The following is a 16942-nucleotide window of genomic DNA, read 5'->3' as shown; positions in this document are numbered from 1 at the left end:
TTGTCTGGTAAGGGACCACTTGGGCTATCCATAAAGTAGCTTGGAGCTGGGAGTAGGCCTCACGCCAGCAAGGTAAAGAAAGATTGCCCAGGCAGGGGTCAGCAGATTTCCTTAAGGAAGGAAGGAACAATTTACCACCAGTTGCCTGCCCTTGATAGCAGATTGAGGAAGCTACCGGTTTTCCAAGGTTATAAAGCATTTAATTCATTTCTTTGAAGATTTAAGCCCAAATAAAGAACTTTGTTGAACTTATTTTGAGCCTCAATAGAACTTTGTGTTGGGAAATCTAAGGGGCCCTTCAGTTGAGGCACCCCTGTGTCCCGTTGGGCATACAGAAGGCACGTCCTGTAAACAGACATTATTTCAGGCCCAGCGTGCGACAGCACAGATCCTTTGTAGAGGCAGGAAAGGACATTTTTATTTTCAGCGTAGACCCTGGCCTGGAATCTCCTCCAAAAGCAAACCAGAGTGAGGACAAAGGCGTAGATTTTCTTTTTTATACATCTTCAACTGTAGGCAAACAAAGAAACATGCTACTACATACATATCATCATCACTACGTCACTTTAGCATCATAGAAATATCAAATTATATCTTTTTGCATGCATGGGGCATCTCAGCATTTTTTCTATCTAATGAGCAGCTTATAGCAAGTTAAACATACTAGGGTTCAGCTACAGAGATCCATCAAGAGACCTACTTTTGATCTGTCAGGAGGGAGGGAGAGAGACTCCTAAGTAAGAAGGTATGGCCTTCTAGTAAGTTGTACCATGCCTCTGGAATGTATAGATAACAGGCCCACCTTATCCTCCCCCTTTCAACGCAGATCTCCTTCAGCATCCTTTTGTCCTATCAGCTTGGCTTCCTAATACAGGGAGAACCTTATTTTTTTCATTTCAGATATAATAGTGTATCTTATATAAAATTATATTCTGCATCAAGGTTTGCTTTTTAGAATTTTTGTATAAATATATGTATGTGTGTGTGTGTCTATCTATTTCCAATATCTCCACATCAATATAAACCAAATTGAACAGCATTGAACAAAATTAAATGAATTCAGGGCCTTCTCAGTGGTGGCCCCTCGGTTGTGGAATTTCCTCGGTAGGGATATTAAGTTGACCCCCTCCCTCCTCACTTTCCGTAAAAGATGAAAAGCAGATGTCTGCATTTTAGCTGGATTAGGAATCAGCTAATTTTCCATGTAATAGGCAGTAATAGTACCTAAACCTTCAGAGAACTTCTGTTCAACCATTTCCAAGCTCCCTGCTTGAGCAGTGATGGCACAATCGTCAGCATAGATGAATCATAGAATCATAGAGTTGGAAGAGACCTCATGGGCCATCCTGTCCAACCCCCTGCCAAGAAGCAGGAATATTGCATTCAAATCACCCCTGACAGATGGCCATCCAGCCTCTGTTTAAAAGCTTCCAAAGAAGGAGCCTCCACCACACTCCGGGGCAGAGAGTCCCACTGCTGAACGGCTCTCACAGTCAGGAAGTTCTTCCTCGTGTTCAGATGGAATCTCCTTTCTTGTAGTTTGAAGCCATTGTTCCTTGCCCTAATCTCCATGGAAGCTTGCTCCCTCCTCCCTGTGGCTTCTGGCAGTGGCTGATGATGATGATGATGATGATGACAGTAGTACATGCCCTCCACCAACCAACATCCTTCATATAGTGATGTAGAAATACAGCTCTGTCAGTTCTATTACTTTTACTTATTCTAATGTTATCAAATAATATAATTATTATATTTACTAATTAATCATCCACAGTCATACTTGGTCATTGCTGGTTTGAATACTCCATTATTTTCACACATGAAGCTGATAAATGGTTTCCATGTGTTATCAAACATCTGTTATTTCTCATTCTGCCAATTTTAATTTATAGATTAACTTTCCTAATAGGGTGATAAATCAGAGAATAGATAATGTAAAAAGACAATTGCAATATATTAAAAGTTTTGAACTAAGGAAATAAAGTTTAATGTAATATTAAAATTTAAAAAATGATGATGATGGAAGCAGTAGCAGTACTAGTAATAAGTATCTCTTGGGGTTTTGTCTCCATGATCAAAATCATGGATGCCCCATTATATACAATAGCGTAAAAACAGTACTGCACCTTATATAAAATGGCCTTCTGCATCTATCAAGGCTTTTTTGGGGAATTTTTGCAGGGAGGGAATATTTTACAGCCATGTATAGTTGGATTTGTAGATATATAGGACCAACTGAACAATAAATGGTCAGAACGCTGAGTTTAACTGCTATGTTTTATTAGAGTTTCTTAAACTTTTTCCACTCTCAACTCCTTTCTACTCGAGAATTTTTTACGTGACCCCAGGTATATAAAATAGGTATAAAAAGAAAATACGGTGATAAATCAGCATTGGTAAGGCTTGCTTAGCAGGCTGGTTTTCCTTTTTTGTGGAGGACACCTCTAATGTTTTTTGCAGAGCCCACTATAAACACTATAAGCACATTGTTGCTAACAGATTTTTGCAAATGGGTGCCATTCAAAAACCTTTTATTGTTGCCAAATCTTTTGTGACCCCAGCATTGAGCTAATGGTTGTGTATTTGATTATGGTTTTAGGTTTCTTGTGGGGCTCTCCTATCTGTGATAGGATTCCAAATTCATGTTTTTTTGAAGTCATTGTCTTTATGTCCATGTGAAATGATCCAACTCAAAGGGTGCTCACCAATGGTTTCAGTTTCCTCTTCATCCTGGAAAGAAGTGACTAGAGCAGTGGTTCTCAACCTGTGGGTCCCAAAGTGTTTTGTCCTACAACTCCCAGAAATCCCAGCCAGTTTACCAACTGTTAGGATTTCTGGGAGCTGAAGGCCAAAACATCTGGGGTCCCACAGGTTGAGAACCACTGGACTAGAAGGATGCCCAGGGTCCTGGGCCCAGTACTGTTCAACATCTTTCTTAATGACTTGGATGGCTTATCAAGTTTGTAGATCACACCAAATTGGGAGATATAGTTAATACTCCAGAAGGCAGGATCAGAATTCAGAATGACCTCAACAGATTAGAGAGTTGGGCCAGAACTAACAAAATGCATTTCAATAGGGAGAAATGTAGGATACTTCACTTAGGTAGAAAAGATGAAATGCACAAATAAAGGATGGTTGACACCTGGTTTAACAACAGTACATGTGAAGATTCTGGAGTATTCCTGGCAAACAAGTAGCTTTAAAAGTTAATGGGATTTTGGGCTGAATGAAAAGGAGTATAGTGACTAGATTGGTGGTCCCCAGCCTTTTTTTTTACCATTTGAACAGGGACTGCTTGACCAGGGCAATTTGACCACGGACCACTTCGGCCAGGGACCACTTGACCAGGGATCACTTGACCAGGGACTGCCTGATAAGGACCACTTTGACCAGGGCCCACTTCGACCAGGAACCACTTGACCAGGGATCACTTGACCAGGGACTGCCTGATAAGGACCACTTTGACCAGGGACCACTTGACCCGGGACTGCTTGACTAGGGACCACTTTGACTAGGGACCACTCTGCAACATCAGTTTTTGGTCAGCTTTAGATCCGGTTTGGTTATTTGGGATGCTGATTCAGAAAATTGCATTGGATAGACCACATCAGCTCTAGTTTCTAATAAAAGAACATATGCCATGGTCAGCGACAGAGAAGGAGTGGCAGCCAGCACGAAAGGAGTGGAAATAAAATAAAATAGGAAGGAAGCTAACAGACCAGATTTTTGTCCTCGGGGCCCACTGGTGGTCCATGGCCCACAAGTTAAGAACCACTGGTTTAGATCAAGGGAAGTCATTGTGCCCCTTTATTCTGCTTTGGTCAGATCTCACCTGGAATCACACTGTGTCCAATTCTGGACACCAGAATTCAAGAGGGATAGCAACAAACTGGGAAGTCTCCAGAGAAGGGTGACTAAAACTATCAAAAGTCTGGATATCATGAATCCCTATGAGGAGCGGCTTAAATAGCTGGGTATGTTTAACCTGCAGAAGAGAAGGTTAAGAAGAGACATGATTGCCATGTTTAAATACTTGAAAGGCTATTGTAAGCCTTTCAAGTAGAGGGAGCAGGTTTGTTTTCTGCTGCCCTGGAGACTAGGACTTGGAACAGTCATTTCACATTACAGGAAAGGAGATTCCACCTGAAATTAGGAAGAATTTCCTGAGTGTAAGAGCTGTTTAGCAGTGGAACTCTCAGAGTGGGGAGGAGACACTTTCTCTTTAAACAGAAGCTGGATGACCAACTGTTGTGAGTAGTTTGTGCTTTTTCTGCATGGCAGAGGGTTGGACTAGATGGCCCATGTGGTCTCTTCCAAGTCTATGATTCTATGTTAGTTTATTTATTATTTATTTACAACATTTGTAACCCGCTCATATCAGCCCGAAAGCAACTCAGGGACTGCATGACCAGGGACTACTTGGACCAGGAACCACTTGGACCTGGGACCACTTGACCAGGGCCCAGTTCTGATCACTCCTGCGCAAGGGGAAAGCAAACGTATTGGACAAAGTGAGAGCACCGTATATCACGAGTCCGGCAGCCGTTCTCCATCTCGGATGTGGGGAGGAGCCTCTGTATTTCCCCCCTGCCTTTAACTATCTGCAGAGAGGTGGGCAGGATGCGCTGGAAGCCAAACTTGGCAGCATGACGGGTTGCCATGGTGTCTCCAGGGATACAACGCAGCAAATATAATTAGATGCGATTGTCTGGTATCCCTGCGCTGTTCATTGTTGAGTGTGTTGCAAAGAGAGGATGGGTGACACATGACACAAAGGAATGGGATGAGGAGTATCAGCCGCTGGAGTCGTCATGCAATCAAAAACACTTTGGGTTGGGAGAGACCACTCAAGAGCCATCCGGGCCATCCCCTGGCCATGCAGGACTACATTAAGGCATGTCTGGCAGATGGCCATCCAGTCTATGTTTAAAACACTCCAGAGAAGAAGACTCCACTACATTGCAGGGCAGCATACATATTCCACTGCTGAACATCTTTTACCATCAGGAAGTTTTTCCTAATGCTGAAGTAGAATCACTTTTCCAGAGTTCCTGTCTATTTAGCCCCAAACAAGCTGTCTAAAATGTCTTCGAACATTTCAGAGCAACATTGAGGATGTCAAGATAAGGAGGACTCCTTTGTTGTTAATGTCAACTGTCCATCAATCAATGAAACAATTACAGAGTTAGATTTTGCCAACACTAGACCTAATAATAGATTTAGTTTAACTTATAGGAAAACCTGGCTGGGAACTAGCCTAACATATAAAGGCAGACCAAAAGATCTGGGGGTCTAGATTCTAGACCAGTGTTTCTCAACCTTCCCAATAATTATCTAATTATTTTTGTTGTTACTTCAGAACTGTTAATTTTGCTACTGTTATGAATTGTAATGTAAATATCTGATATGCAGGATGTATTTTCATTCATTGGACCAAATTTAGCACAAATACCCGGTACGCCCAAATTTGAATACTGGTGGAGTTGGGGGGGATTGATTTTGTCATTTGGGAGTTGTAGTTGCTGGGATTCATAGTTCACCTACAATCAAAGAGCATTTCAAACTCCTCCAATGATGGAATTGAACCAAACTTGGCACACAGAATTCCCATGACCAACAGAAAAGACTGAAAGGGTTTGGTGGGCATTGATCTTGAGTTTTGGAGTTGTAGTTCTCCTACATTCAGAGAGCGCTGTGGACTCAAAACTATGATGGATCTGGACCAAATTTGGCATGAAAACTCAATATGCCCAAATGTGAACACTAGTGGAGTTTAGGGAAAATAGACCGTGACATTTTGGAGTTGTAGTTGCTGGGATTTATAGTTCACCTACAATCAAAGAGCCTTCTGAACCCCACCAACAATAGAATTGGGCCAAGCTTCCCACACAGAAACCCCATGACCAATGGAAAATACTGTTTTCTGATGGTCTTTGGCGACCCCTCTGAAACCACCTTGTGACTACCCCCAGGGATCCCAACCCCAGGTTGAGAAATGATGCTCTAGACTTTTCTTCCTTGAAGACATGGAAATGAAGGGGAGGAGCAAAACCCCTCAGCTGCACCCTTGAGAGCACTGATTAAGGGTGCATCTACAGTGTAGAATTAATGCACTTTGCCATGGCTCAATGCTATGGAATCATGGTTTTCGCCTTCATTGCCAAAAAATGCTGGTGGTGCACCAAACTATAACTCCCATGATCCCATAGCATTGAGTCATGGCAATTAAACTGGTGTCAAGCTGCATTGATTCTACAGTGTAGATATACTTAAACCTTTACTTCTGAGGTTTTGTATCTCTCATATAGCATGCAATTGTTTCTTCCACACTTTGAACTGTGATGTACTGGGTTGATTAGAGTGAGAAACAGCCTTGCAATAATGATTTCATTAGCAATGTCGTTTTTATTACCTTGTCATTGAGTCACCTCATTTGGTGTTATTACGTGCCATCAAGCTGGCCTTGATTCATGGTGACCCAATTGTAGGGGTTTTCTTGACAAGATTTATTCAGAGGAGTTTTTCCATGGCCTCTCCCTTATGCTGAGTTGCCCAAGGTCAACCAATAGGTCAACCATGACTGAGCAGGGATTCTAGTTTCCCCTAGTCTCCCAAAGTCCAAGCCCAACACTCAAACTATATCACATCAGCTCTCGTGCACTATGTGCTATCCAAGGGCCCTTTCACACATCCCTATATCCCAGAATATCAAGGCAGAAAATCCCACAATATCTGCTTTGAACTGGGTTATCTGAGTCCAAATTCAGATAATGTGGGATTTTCTGCCTTGACATTCCGGGATATAGTGCTGTGTGAAAGGGCCCCAAGTCTTAATAACCTATTTTTGAGGGGTTTTTTCTATTGTTATACACTTTCATTGGCTAGCCCTGTTAACTTGTGCCTATGTCTCTTATTTTCCAGATGGAACCGTGTATGCTTTGGGTGGGATGGGTGCAGACACTTCTCCCCAAGCTCTGGTGCGGATGTATGAGCCGTCCAAGGACCATTGGCAGCCTCTCCCATCTATGCCTACACCTTGCTATGGAGCCTCCACTTTCTTGCATGGGAACAGGATTTTCGTGATGGGTAAGGAGCAGGGCTTCCAAATGCAGAAGACTAAAAATCTGAGAATTTTGGTTGTGCTTTTCCTGCATGGCAGGGGGTTGGACTAGATGGCCCATGTGGTTTCTTCCAACTTATTATTTTATGACTAGCCACCCCCTGCCATGTGTTGCTGTGGCCCAGTCTGTGTATATGTGTTTTCTGTGTGTATATGTGTGTATATATATATTTATATATGTGTATATACGTGTTTGCATATGTGTATGTGTGTGTGGTTTTGTGTTGTAATGTATTTTTTGTTTTTTGGCTTTTTAAGTCTCTTCTACTGTTTTCCAGTGTTTTTATGAATGATGGTCACTCATTGGCCTGATAGGTGTCTTATGTCCGAATTTGGTGTCAATTCACCCAGTGGTTTTTGAGTTATGTTAATCCCACAAATGAACATTACATTTTTATTTATATAGATTGTAGAAACATACAATTGTAAAGTTAGAAGAGACCTGAAAAGTTATCCAGCCCAATCCCCCACCACTGTGATTGACTGCAATAATCATCTCTGATCCTAAGTTAATCAGGTGGCAGAATTATAATTTTTAGATTGGTTTTAAATAACAAGTCATAAAAGTTATAGGTTCTAAGTGTCATGTTTACGATCCTTTTAAAGAGGTTTAGGGTCAAGTCAAGAAAGGCAGAGCATGAAGTCTAGTGAGAGTAGAAAGCTTGACATGGTGTGGTCACAGGGTTCACAGGTCAGATACATAGATCACTGTTGGTTACTCTTTGGTCTTTCAGATGTTTTAGATTTCATCTTCCGGAATTCTTGACCATTGTCCAAGCTGGGTGAAGCTATCAGTGTAATTTGTGTGTGTGTGTGTGTGTGTGTGTGTGTGTGTGTGTGTAGAGAGAGAGAGAACACAAGTTTAAAATGTCTATGCTGCTAGCTATGAAAGAGTTACGTTGTGGAGCATTATGAAGACAAGGAAAATGTTGCAATAGACTAGGAGGCTGGACACTGAATTAATGAGCTGATAACAGTGGAGTAAAATACAGCAGACACCATTTTGTTCTTTCTCTTGGTTCTTCTCCCTTGCATCTAACTATGCGAAAGAGTAAGTGTTATTGCAAGGAAATGTAAATAAAGATAAGAGCCACTACTGAAGCAGAAACAACTTTGTCTGAAGTCAATTAATAGGATAAGAAGCAAGTTGGCCAGCAAATTGCACTGATAGGAGCTTCTGAAAGTTGAAGTCTGAAAGAACCCTTTAGGTGGGATGGATGATATACATTCATAGGTTTTGGCTCATTTACATGAGGTCTTACCGTGACAGCTTGTTCATAACATTCTGCCCCATTTCAAATGTATTAACCCCTAGATAGTCCTTGCTCTAAAGGGCAGAGTTTGGTTCTTCAGGGCAAACTAAGAAAAGTGGGTAGATAAAGATTTTGCTGTCTGCTCTTTCCACAGGAGGGCGGCAAGGCAAGTTGCCCGTGACAGCCTTTGAAGCCTTTGACCTGGAAATGAGGAGCTGGACACGCTACCCCAGCGTGCCCAGCCGGCGTGCCTTTGCCAGCTGTGCCATGGTGGATGGCTGCTTCTTTAGCCTCGGAGGAATCCAGCAGCCAGGCCCCCACAACTTCTATTCCCGACCCCACTTTGTCAACACCGTGGAGATGTTTGACTTGGAAGAGGGTAAGATGAAGCGGCATGTTGGAGTCAGTCCTTTACCTGTTCAGATAAGTCAACTATGGAAGATTTAGGAGCAATTGATCACAGGAACGCTACTTCCTTTTGATGTGAAGGTCACATCTAGTTCCCTAAATATTAAGACACTTGTAGAAGGCTTTTATGGCTGGAATCACTGGGTTGTTGTAGGTTTTTCAGGCTATATGGCCATGTTCTAGAAGCATTCTCTCCTGACATTTCACCTGCATCTATGGCAAGCATCCTCGGAGGTTGTGAGGTCTGACAACCTCTGAGGTTGCTTGCCATAGATGCAGGTGAAATGTCAGGAAAGAATGCTTCTAGAACATGGCCATATAGCCCAAAAAACCCTACAACAACCCATTAAGACAGGGTTTCCCAAGCTATCTCATATGGGGAAACATCAATTACATTTCATCTAGTGTGCCAGGGAGAACCATGTTGACTATAATTGTATCTTCCTTTCCTGGAAACTCATCAGGGAAATGCAGCTAATGGTTTCGATACCGATGACTGGTCCAAAAAGCATAACTTCAAGTATAGTGGTTCCCAATCTTTTTTTGACCAGGGACCACTTTGACTAGGGACCATTTTCCAATATTAGTACCAAAAGGGTTATGAATCAGGTGTTGGTCAACTTTAGATTCAGTTTGGTTATTTGGGTGCTGATCAGAGAATTGCATTGGATAGACCACATCAGCTCTAGTTTCTGATAAAGAACATATGGCATCCCGTAGTTGCCATCTGCTTGCCCACAGAAAACCATATTTAACAATCTAGAGCTGATGTGGCAATAATAACCTTTCGTGGGTAGTCAGCCTCTCTCTGCCCGACATCCCCGTTGCCTTGGTACTATAAGATGGTTGCTGCATGATTTTGAGGCAACAATGCAGTAATTTTGAGGCAGCGGATCATATTTAAGTTCTGGCGGAGCACTGGTGCTCCAGAGACCACAGGCTGGGAGCCACTGTAGAGATGTTTCCATGACCCCCATTCTGTCTGCTAACGCAGGGTTCTTTGTCACGCTCAATTCTCTTTCTTTGCTACCCCTCTTGTTCCTACCCCTTTACAAGGAACTTAATTTCTCCCTCTTCTTCAATCTCCTGTTCAGGGTCCTGGAGTCGGCTGAACCGCACCATCCGCATGAGGGACAAGAGGGCTGACTTTGTAGCTGGTCACCTGGGTGGACGTGTGGTGGCCGCAGGTGGCCTTGGTAAGTGTTGCATGTCTGGGATGGAGGGAGATGCCCAGTAATTAATTCCAAAGTGTGGAATATTGGCAGGTCAAAGCTAGAACGTGAGATGTTGATGTTTTGAACATAACCTCTTAAAATCAATATTCTATGCAAAATAAGTCTCCAGTAATCCCACAACATCCCCCTCAGATGCATCACTTTCCCTATATGTGTTGGAGGCATTCCTAGCTGAATCTTTTTTTATTTTATTTTACAAAGCAATGCTGTTGCTTTTTACTTAATTTGAAAGTAGGTCCCTAACAAACACAGAATCATCTAAGGCTTTCATGGCCAGAATCACTGGGTTGTTGTGTGTTTTCCAGCCTGTATGACCATGTTCCAGAGCATTCTCTCCTGACATTTCTCCTGCATCTATGGACCTCCCAACCTCTGAGGATGCCTGCAACAGATGCAGGCGAAACATCAGGAGAAAATGCTTCTGGAACATGGCCATACAGCCTGGAAAACAAACAACAACCCAAACACAGTATCGTCTTGGAAGGACAAAGGAGACACGTAGAGCTCAGCGTGTTGCAGGAGATAAGTTATTTTTTCTCTGCCCAACACTTTCCCTTTTCTGCAGTTGGGAAACCCTCAGGAAGAGCCTAGAAAGAAAGAGTTGTAGAAGAACATAGCAGATGGGAATAAACCCACTGTACCGCCTCTGCATTGCTAACTATTGCTATGTTTGTATTAGGTATCAAAGACTGTCTCATCATCTGCTATTCCAAACTTTATTGTGGCTTTGATTCCTGTTAATACGTGTACATCACTGTGCCATATTTTTTATTCAAGACAGTAAAGTTAGGGGCAGAGCAATCATTGTCATCTAGGATGGTAACTGTGAGCAAAGACAAACACTTGTTCCTGGCTAGTTATTCTGGAGAGGAGGGAAATGTAGCCTGTGCGTTCTGCCAGGGGAGAGTCTGGATTAGTGGCAGGACACTTCAGGCAAAAAGAAGGTCCTGGACTCAGTTCCTGGCATCTCTCTTAAACATCCCCAGCATCAGGGCTGCAAAAGACCTCCAGCCAAGAACTTGGGAGAATTGTCTCTATTTTTTTTAGCAACAGACAAGATAGATTGCTAGTCCATCTTTTTCTATCTAAGGAAGTTTTATGTTTATGCAAATTATCTCAGACATCCTATCATTAATGGAAACCACAGAGTTATATCAGATTGCCAGATGAAGCCCTAAATACATGAAAGGAAAAAAGATCTATTTTCTTCTCCATACTTTGTCTTTCCAGCAATGAAGAGATTAGTCTAATTGATAATATCACTTCCATGCTAAATAATCTTGAGATTCTACTCTCGAATGGATTGGCCTTAATCCATTTGGAACGTTATATCTTATTTATTGATTTTTAATTAAAAAGAAAGAAGATAATATTGTGCTTATTTCCTGGAAGATTGCTTTTGTGAGGGATTGTACATCTTTCAGGAAGATAAGAGTGATTGGATGGAAACATTTATAATTATCTTGCACCAATTAAACTAAGAGCTGTATCTTATTTGTGGGATCTTTTTCTAAAGATTGTTTAGTATAGATTTAGACCATTTTTTTGCTGCCCCTTTTTACTATACTTTTTACTTGTTGTCATGGTTTCACACTTTTTAAAAACCATTTCAGATGGCCAGTTGTGTATGGTGTTATTACTACTATTATCATTTATATAGTGCCATCAAGTATACATGGTGTTTTATAATAAAGCAAGCAAGAACAACGGCTTATGGATTGTTAGGATGGAACCAGTTGGCAATCCATAACATTGATCACACTCGTGTTTTAAATTAGTAATAGTTTTACAAACTGGTCAAACACACTATGGCCAGTTTGGTCTTGCTCCTCATGTGTGTTGTGCAGGCGTTGGGACAATATGGCCTTCCAAATGTTATCGAACTGCAGGTCCTATCTTTCTTCATCTTTGTCTGTACTAACAATAGTGAAGGGAAAAATGGACACCTATTTAATTTGATTAATAAATAGCAAGAGTATGAGGAATAGTTTGATCAAATAAATAGCCTTAGTCTTTAGTGTTAGAATCTGCTCTCTCTCTCCCTCCACCATTTCAAACATGGTTGGTGGGGACAAGGGAGAGGGCCTTCTCGGTGGTGGCCCCCCGGCTCTGGAACTCCCTCCCTTTGTCCTCTTTCCGGAGACAACTAAAAACCTGGATGTTCCGATGTGCTTTTGATTAAGCAGTCTACTAGTAATTTTCCTGCCCCTACTTTAAGTTCAGCACTTTACGTTGGCCCTCTTATTGTCCAGCTTAGCACTTTTGATGACAGTATTTCCAGCCCTGCCTACTGTTTGTTGCACTCTCCTTGCGCTCCTTCAGAATGTATTGTACTCATTTATTTATTTTTATTTCTTTCTTGCATTTCTATCCCGTCCTTCTCAACCCCCGAAGAGGGACTCAGGACGGCTTACAATGGGCCCCATTCTGAAGCCATTACATAACAAATTACAAAAATAAAACCACAAGTAGACATAAAAGCATAATTAACAATACATAAGCCATAAAACAGTAAAACAGTCTCATCAGCCATATCATCATTCCAGTCACATTCCCTTAAAGTGCTGCTTGCATCTATTGTCCAAAAGCCTGGTCCCAAAGCCATGTGTTTAGTTTCTTTCAAAAAACTAGGAGGGAGGTGGCCGATCTTACCTCAGTTGGGAGTGTGTTCCATAGGCAGGGGGCCACTGCCGAGAAGGCCCTGTCTCTCATTCCCGCCAGGCGCATTTGTGCTGTTGACGGGAGCAAGAGCAAGGCCTTCCCGGATGATCTTAGGTTTCGAGGTGGGACATAGGGGTGGGTGCGTTCAGACAAGTAATCTGGGCCAGAACCGTATAGAGCTGAATCTGTAGTTCAGCCATGTTCTTTTTCTCAGCCATATTGTTTTGACGGTTGTTTACAATTGTGATTGCTTTATATTTTATCTGATGTTTTTAAATGGTTGTCTTTTAACTGTAATTTTTGGGCTTGTCCCTTGTAAGCTGCCCCGAGTCCCTTCGGGGAGATGGTTGCCAGGGTATAATAATAATAATAATAATAATTATTATTATTATTATTATTATTATTATTATTATGAAGTAAAAAACAGACTGACAGGGCAATGAAACACAAACAAGGAAACAGGCACAGCTATAAACAGGCTACTGCATTCTTTAGAGATGCCAAAGGAGACATCAGTTGAAGGTCTGGAATGTCAAACCAAGGAACTCACAAGGCAATAAACCCCAAAAAACAGGTCTTAGATGTAGACAGTTCAAACAAAATAGTGTCTGATGGTTTGGACAAAAATTGATGCCCCAAAAGAAAAAAAAAGCCCAGATGTATATTGATATATTGAATGTTTGTAATTGGGAAGTTGTACTTTCCTGTCTTGACCAAATGGTGCCAGGATGAAGCAAGATGAAAGGGAGAGGGAGCATGAGAACAAGGATGTTTGTGAAGTGAATTGTACATGCAAAACTACAAGAACCCTATGTGAGATGTCATTCGGTGTACTGCCTTCCTTTCAGGGCAGTCACCCGCAGCTTGTTTGCAAATCATTCTGTGGGTTTTTTTTCCTCTCTCCTGTGCCTCCTATTCCTTCAAGGTTTGCCTTCTTTAAAAGGGGCATCGCATCTGAGCCTCTTCAATATATTGTCGAAGGCTTGCATGGGTGGAATCACTGGGTTGTTGTAGGTTTTTTGGGCTATATAGCCATGTTCTAGAAGACTCTTCATTTTGGTGCCCAACAGGCTGATGGGTGTTGCAATCTAACAGTGACAGGAAGGGACACATATTGCCCTCCTTAGGTGTAGTTTCTCAGCCTGTCATTTCTTCCTGCTCTCCTTTATGTTTGTCTCCTTCAGTCAGCTCCTGTTGATTTACATTCTGCTGCTCTTGTCAAGGCTGTCAAGGAGGCTTCTGCTCCAGAGTTTGGCAAGCGCACATCCTGGCAGCTGTTGCAATTATGAATGCTCCATGGCCCTCCTTTCTACACTGGATCTAAAGCTCCTTCTCTTGCCCTCTGGAACAGTGATGTTAGAGGCCCCTCTTTTTCTCCTCCTACTTCTGAGACTATGAAGTCAGCCATAGCTCAGCTTTCCCAAGTATATCAACTGCTGCGGGATGCTCAAAGGTTTCCTTTTGTTGCTTAAATGCATTATAAGGGAATTATAAAATCAGATCAGTTTTGATATGGGAGTAAGGTCAGGGATTTTCTAGAAATATGCGAGCAGACTCCTGGGCACTGGGTCATTGACTTTTATACAGAGCTTTTTATTGAAGCTGGCCGTGTCAAAATTGATGGCAAAATAATCTGCAATGAGTAAGTGTACCAGGTTCTGACTGAATTGTTTCTGGCTTTAGTTTTAGCTCCAAGGCTTTTGTTTTTTCTAAGGGTCACGTTAGGCCTCTAAATCAAGCTCTTAATTAACTGCAGCCAGACATCTGCACAGTAATTCCAGGGAGACATTCATATTGCCGTGTGGCTCACAGATGCCATTCAGTTGTAATGGACACAGCAGGTGTTCCCAGATCCTCTGCCAGTTGCTGACACACAACAGCAGAGCCTGGCTCTTGCTGGAGCAAGTGCTATTTGGTTCATAAATCTCATATTCTCAATCTTTTTCTCTTTGCCTTCTAGGGAACCAATCCTGTCCTCTGGTATCTGTGGAAGGCTTTAACTTGGCAAGGAAAAAATGGGAGCCCTTGCCCTCTATGCCCACAGGACGCTGTTCCTGCTCGAGTTTGGAGACTCCCAACTTCCTTTTTGTGATTGGAGGGGTGGCCCAGGGCCCCAGCAGTGCTGTCGAGGCCCTGAGCATCCAACAAGGGGTCTGAACAATGCTTCCTGATGGACCGATATCTGCCGACACCACCTAAGAAGACTGAAGTGCCTGATGATGGCAGGACGGATGTGGAAGTCAGGGGGACAACACGTGCTTTGTTGCCAATGTAGCAATCTGCGGAAGTGACTTCTCCTCTGGCTGTTCTCCAAGGAACTTATTTAAACATTGCAAAGCATAGAGTAATCAAGACTGGTCCTATGTATTTGCTCATCCCCTGCCATAAGCAGGGTGAGAGTAAAGCAGATGAGTGCTCTCTCTTCCTATTGGAATAAAGGAAGGGGCGTAAGGGAGCTGGCTTTCTTGTTGCCAGAGGCCGTAGCAGAAGGCCTTGCTGCACAGCCATGGTTTCTTCAATGCATGCAACCTTCTGGCTCCAAACTGACATGGTGAGAGGCTGGGCTGGACCAGGCTGGGCTCACTAATAACGTGATGGCTTCCCCCAAACCAAAACTCTCAATTCAGCTTCCTTTCCTTTTGTTATCACTGTTGAATTTTAGATTGTAAACTCTTCAGAGCACAGCCCTTTTGTCAACCTTTATTTTCCTTGCTTGTGCTACTCTGTAAGCTGCTCGTGTCAGCTGATGGTGCTGTGTTAATGACTACTCAGAAGGATGGCTCTGCTGCAAAGCTGCCAGGAAGCAACTGGGTTACAGCATGGCAAGCATGAGTTGAGTTCAAGAGCTGAATTCATGGTTTAAGCAACCACGCAGCCCAGGACATAATTCTGACCCCATTCTTGCCATGCTTGATCAGCAGTAGAAGTTGGAAAAGTTCAGTTTTTGGATTGCAGCTCCCACTGAGCAGCGCATGGCTGGGGAATTCTGAGTCATGGTCCAAAAAATGGTCTTTCCCCATTTCTGACCCTCAGTTACAAAGGGCAAAGCGAGGTTTCCTCAGCAGGCTCTGAGGAAAAGTGAAGGAAGGTGGTTTCCTAGCAGAGCAGGTACTGCTTTCAGCTGTCCTCGCTATCCTTGTGCTAATGTCTCTTCTGCTGTATGGCTGAGTTGACGCTAGGAAGGCTGGGTGTAGCTGTGACGCCCTGTGGTGTGCTCCAAACCCAGTCCCCTGTCTCATGTAGCACATAAGGTGCCCTTTAGCTCAGTGCCTAGAAGGTGATGTAGCACCTCGTGCCAATAAAAACCAGTGGGATTTTCTTTCTGGCTTTGTGTCTCATTCAGATTGGGGTCCTATGTGCCTGTCCACTCTTTGTCTTTGCTGGTGTCATATCCTGACTATTTCTCTGTATTTTGGTCCATGCTGCTGCAGAATGAACTGTTAGCTGGTGGTCAAGGACCATTATGATTGAAAGAGTACTTGTCCCTCTTTGACCAAAGTATAAGTGTCTTATCAAATGGCTAAATGGTTGCACCAGCTTGAGTCAAAAGCCCCACTCATGCATCGGAATATATCTTGGCTGTGAAAGAGGAAGCAAGCTTATATATGAGCTCTATTCCCAGTGTTTCAACATGCACCAACTCCACTTCTTTCATTTATACATTCAATGTCAAGGGCTGAAGGAGGCTTTGAAGCACATTCCAGCTGAATGCACTTAGGACTTTCTTTGCAATCCCTCATCCTGCTTATCAGGGTTCTCAAGTACAAGGAGGACTCCAGGAACGTTCAGTCAAATGCATTTGGAATCCCAAATCAACCCTTCAAACTGAAAAAAAAGAAACAAGTATGTGTTGGGATGTTGTTGCAAGGTTTGCACAATTCTGGAGCTACTTTTACAAGGTTTAGCTAGGGAATTAGAAAATGGACTCCTTTGAAAAATAGAAGAGGCTAAAATAGACCAATAATGGGGGGTATTCCAAGGAGAATGCAATGCTGAATCAGTACAAGGTCCCCTGTTGCACAGCTAAGAGCTCTATAGTGACTTGCAGCAGCTTATGGGTCAATTTTGGCATCAAGCAAGCCTTCCTAGGATCATTACCCGACTACTGGGATCCATGGCAAATAGTGCAACCAATTGGGCCCAAAGCTGATGGTAATAACTGCTGGGGGTACTAATCTTTACCGCCTATGGTTACATCCATCAACTTAGATTTCATAGTATGCAAACTATGATTTTGGATATATATATATATATATATCCAC

At 42.6% G+C, this 16942-nt stretch overlaps 1 protein-coding gene across 5 annotated transcripts in view; it reads left to right on the top strand.

Annotated features, from left to right (window-relative positions):
- Nucleotides 1–15999, top strand: part of KLHDC8B (kelch domain containing 8B) — a 71744-nt gene extending 55745 nt beyond the window's left edge. For all 5 annotated transcript variants that reach the window (XM_067463425.1, XM_067463424.1, XM_067463422.1 and 2 more), the window contains 4 exons: nucleotides 6925–7089; nucleotides 8531–8755; nucleotides 9879–9980; nucleotides 14641–15999. In XM_067463425.1, coding sequence (XP_067319526.1) covers nucleotides 6925–7089; nucleotides 8531–8755; nucleotides 9879–9980; nucleotides 14641–14837 — 689 coding nt within the window. In that variant the 3' untranslated portion in view covers nucleotides 14838–15999. The remainder of the gene's footprint in view (nucleotides 1–6924; nucleotides 7090–8530; nucleotides 8756–9878; nucleotides 9981–14640) is intronic.
- The last annotated feature ends 943 nt before the right edge of the window (nucleotides 16000–16942 follow it).

Source organism: Anolis sagrei, chromosome 2 (assembly GCF_037176765.1).
Source record: "Anolis sagrei isolate rAnoSag1 chromosome 2, rAnoSag1.mat, whole genome shotgun sequence".
Classification (NCBI taxonomy): domain Eukaryota; kingdom Metazoa; phylum Chordata; class Lepidosauria; order Squamata; family Dactyloidae; genus Anolis; species Anolis sagrei.
Note: the sequence above shows the minus strand (reverse complement) of the source record. Positions and strands in the feature narration are given on the sequence as shown.